Source organism: Pinus tabuliformis, chromosome 6 (assembly GCF_031772625.1).
Source record: "Pinus tabuliformis cultivar Carrire ecotype Pingquan chromosome 6, CPIR1, whole genome shotgun sequence".
NCBI lineage: Eukaryota > Viridiplantae > Streptophyta > Pinopsida > Pinales > Pinaceae > Pinus > Pinus tabuliformis.
This window is the reverse complement of record NC_142292.1, coordinates 459970213-459973934: the sequence shown is the minus strand read 5'-3', so window position 1 is coordinate 459973934 and position 3722 is coordinate 459970213. Positions and strand designations below refer to the sequence as shown.

At 36.4% G+C, this 3722-nt stretch overlaps 1 protein-coding gene across 1 annotated transcript; it reads right to left on the bottom strand.

The window, feature by feature from the left end:
* Positions 1–1420: 1420 nt before the first annotated feature.
* Positions 1421–1940, bottom strand: LOC149259296 (uncharacterized). Its single transcript, XM_089375373.1, has one exon. It carries the CDS (start codon positions 1930–1932, stop codon positions 1612–1614), a length of 321 nt encoding a protein of 106 aa, XP_089231499.1. The 5' UTR covers positions 1933–1940; the 3' UTR covers positions 1421–1611.
* Positions 1941–3722: the final 1782 nt, after the last annotated feature.

Sequence of the window (3722 nt, the reverse complement as noted above, 5' to 3'; positions counted from 1 at the left end):
ATGGTACAATTCTAAACATGCGAATGAATGTGTCGATGTCGAGCATGGATAGAAATCATTGGATTACCGGCCATTGATGTATGCCGTTAACCAATGCGAGGAAACTCACCATTGATGTCAATGAGTGCCAAGGTACCGGAGTACATCTTGCGAAGTACAAATGGATGTGTCGAGGTCGAGCCACTTGCAAGATCTGATGATCAAGGGACATTGATGTATTCCCATGATCGCCAACGAGAGAACTTGCCATTAAGGCATGCAAGCCTCTAGGTACTCAAAATGAACTCTAGTCTATTTCCCAGATAAGGTGCTGGTGTTGATGGGGCAAGACTTGTTGAAAGGTGGGCCTTAAGGAATCCCACATCAGTCAACGCGAGTTTGTACAAAAAGATTTGGTAGGACTATAAATAGAAAGAACTCACGGACAAGCAGTGTGGATCAGCATGGCTAGGAAATCAAGGTAATGTGATCATGGAAAGGGAATGAGTTTTATTCAAAAGGCAAACTGAAAAGGATAAATGGATGTATGCGATTCGGAAAAATAGGCGTGCATGAAGTCGTGAAAGATAAGGAGATGGAAGATGGGCTGCAACACAAGGATGGTCTAGGTATGTGGAAGGAAAAAGGGAAGTAATCATGACGCAAAAGGTGTGTAGTGGAAAATGTCATGATATGTTCAGTGAAGAATTTGTTCCTTCAAGTGTCTCTGAAAAACTTAGCACCATTCCTGCATAAAAATTGTCATTTCCATGTGCCATCTCCATCGATCATTCCTGTATGAAGTGACTTCAAAACAAATTAGCTCATTTTCAAGAATTTACAAAATGTCCATTTTTTTTTTTTAATTATTTTTCGAAGTTACACTAATTGTGGATGAAAAAGGTGTTGCATTGGAATGTTGAGCTTTCTGCATAAGCTTCTCGTTGACCTACACATAACACCAATCTCATTTCACTTGTTAGTATGTGCATCCTACTTTTGCCCACAAATTCACAAAAAAATCCAACATACTTTGATTTCCCCCCAACTAAAAATATTGCATGTCCCCATGCAATGTACTTATTGATGGTGCAATACTTTTTCAAAATGTTTTTAGTGGCTTGCAGAAAAAATTCATTGAAAACATTTGAAAAAGCATTGTATTTGTTAGGGAACAAGTAGTGAGTGTATGAATGAATGAGGGCAATTATTATTTTATTATTTTTTTAAATTTTTTTTTTTTTATATAGTTTTTTTTTTTTTATTAAAAAAAACAAATGAAAGTCAAAAATATATATATATATATATATATATATATATATATTTTTTTTTAATAACAAAATTAGAAAAAATCAATTTTTTTCGAAGAAGCAAAACTGAAAAATCAATAATAGGCTTGATAAGAGAGGAACCAATACTGTATCTTCCGGAACAAGCCCATGAACATGCATTTAAGAAATGTAGCTCAAACGAGAGAAAACAAGTACAACGCCGTTTTTCTCTGGACAAAGATGAAGATGCTAAATAATTACACTGATAAAGAACATTGCTAACTCTGCATTAACATTTCAAGGACCCATTAACTAAATTTATATATAGAATTGAGAAAAACCATTGCAAGAGGTGTTCCACCTAATTTCTCTTGACAGGATCGAAGTTGGATACTCCAATAACAACTCCTTCTATCACAGTTGCAACCACGCCACCAGCCGCTATACTTAGCAAGAAGTTTTTGAGAGAGAGAGACACGTCAGACCCAGCAGCCTCTGCTATTTCTGGAATCACCATTGCCGATGCAAGAACCAGAGATGTCAAGCTTGCGAGAGACTGCTCCTTCTTGCTCTGCGATGCATGCATTACAACTCTGTTTCTGCTTGAAGCTAATCTGCTTTGTGAGACTGAGGACGCTGCAACCATGGGCAGCGCTAAGGAAATGGCTGTTGCAGAGGCCATTGAATGGTTTGCAGGTCATTGCAGGTCGGAGTAAGGGGATGGCCGTGACACGAGAAAGTTATTAGGTTGTGCCTTGCCATATGGGTAGAGCATGCAGAAGTTGGGTGCCACCAAATTTTTGGATTGAAGATGAGATTTTGACAATATGGCTTTATCGCGCTGAAGTGGAAACCTGAATGGGTTTTAGGATCCAAGATTGCTGATAGCAGAAATATGTAATGTGGAAAAGCACAGATGTACAAAACCGTTTTTATTCACGCAGTTAGCAAAATAGGGCTCTGAAGAACCACGATTTCCTCTTAGACCGTGAGGAATTTAAGCAAACAATTTCTGGGTTTTATAATTCATTCTATTAGGGAAAAAACCCATGTCTTCTTTTTTCTAAATTTGTCCTGGTTTGATCACAAACCGCTTTTGAAAACTGACGTTTGCAGGGATTGCGTATGGATGGCCTGTCAAATCCAACAAAATTCAATTGGCTTTGCCAACCCTGTGACTTGACTAATCAGAATCAGAAGTTTTTCATTGCCATAGGATTCATGCATTTAACTGGAAAACCCAGCGATTGGATCCCTGGCATCTTGGGCTTGGGTTCTGGGTGAAGATGATGTGTATTCTTTGGACTTGGTGGATGAGAACTGAATTTAAGAACCAAGAACTTAAAGCAAGGAATAAAAACAAAATACAGTACAACCAAGATAAAGAGTGCTGCAACCACCGAGCCAAGCATCAGTGCATCTGAAGTCAAAGAAATTATTATTATTATTATTATTATTATATTTTATTTTATTTTGTTATTATTAACAGTCTAGAAAATGAAATTAATCCTATCTTTTAAAAACAAAAATGGTTAGTTTTAAATTTTGTTTTTAACAAATGGACACAAAGATTTGCATATCAAAAAAAAATGTTGGTGATGAAGCACGTTGCAAAAAAAAATGAATTTATTCTTGAAATTAGTCATTATCATCCCTATTTTCTGATCCTCAAGATTGTACAGAGACGCAGGAGGAGAGCATACTTATTCTAAGCAAAACTGAAACCTATTTTCTGATCCTCGAGATCGTACAAAGACGCAGGAGGAGAGCATACTTATTCTAGGTAAAAGCAAAACTAAAAATGAAAGCAAAAACGAAAACTGAAAGCCTACCTACTCTATACTAATTAGAATTTACAATTTAGTTACGTGTTGTTAAACTTCCAATGAAGCCATTCACGTAGCAGTGACAACAATAGATTCAGTAGCAAGTTTTCAAATGATGGATGAAAATATTTGACAGTGAATGAGTCTGGTTGCTGTAACTGAAAATCAATTAAAAAATTAAAACATGAATCTAATCTAGTACTTACCTGGAACCATTGTTCGATGAAGCTTTGATAAGCACAGTTACTCTCACTCAGATTATGCTGTAATTCCTGTTCTTCTTCTCCGATCTGCTGCTCTTCTTCCTCGATCTTCTGTTCGAATGGTTGTTCGCCATCAGATACACAAGATTCTTCAGATGTTGATATTTCTTGGGGAGTAGTTGAACTTTCAATTTTGGTCAAGATCTCCTTTTCCAGGGAAGAGGAGATTCCAACTTCTGCAAGGATCTGAGTGAGTAGTTCCAAGCTGACACTCATTATAAAACCATGTTGAAAGGAAAAAAAACAAATAAAAATCAGCACACTAAAAACAAAAGGACCACAGAAATAATCTTGAATTCAATACTCAATTAAAACCTCTTACAAGGATTGCTCATTAATTGAGTAATTGAATGCTTCAATTATAACCATGAACCATGAATTCA

Bases quoted from the DNA above. Each gene is read 5' to 3' on its own strand.
- LOC149259296 (XM_089375373.1), bottom strand. From the start codon at position 1,932: ATGGCCTCTGCAACAGCCATTTCCTTAGCGCTGCCCATGGTTGCAGCG.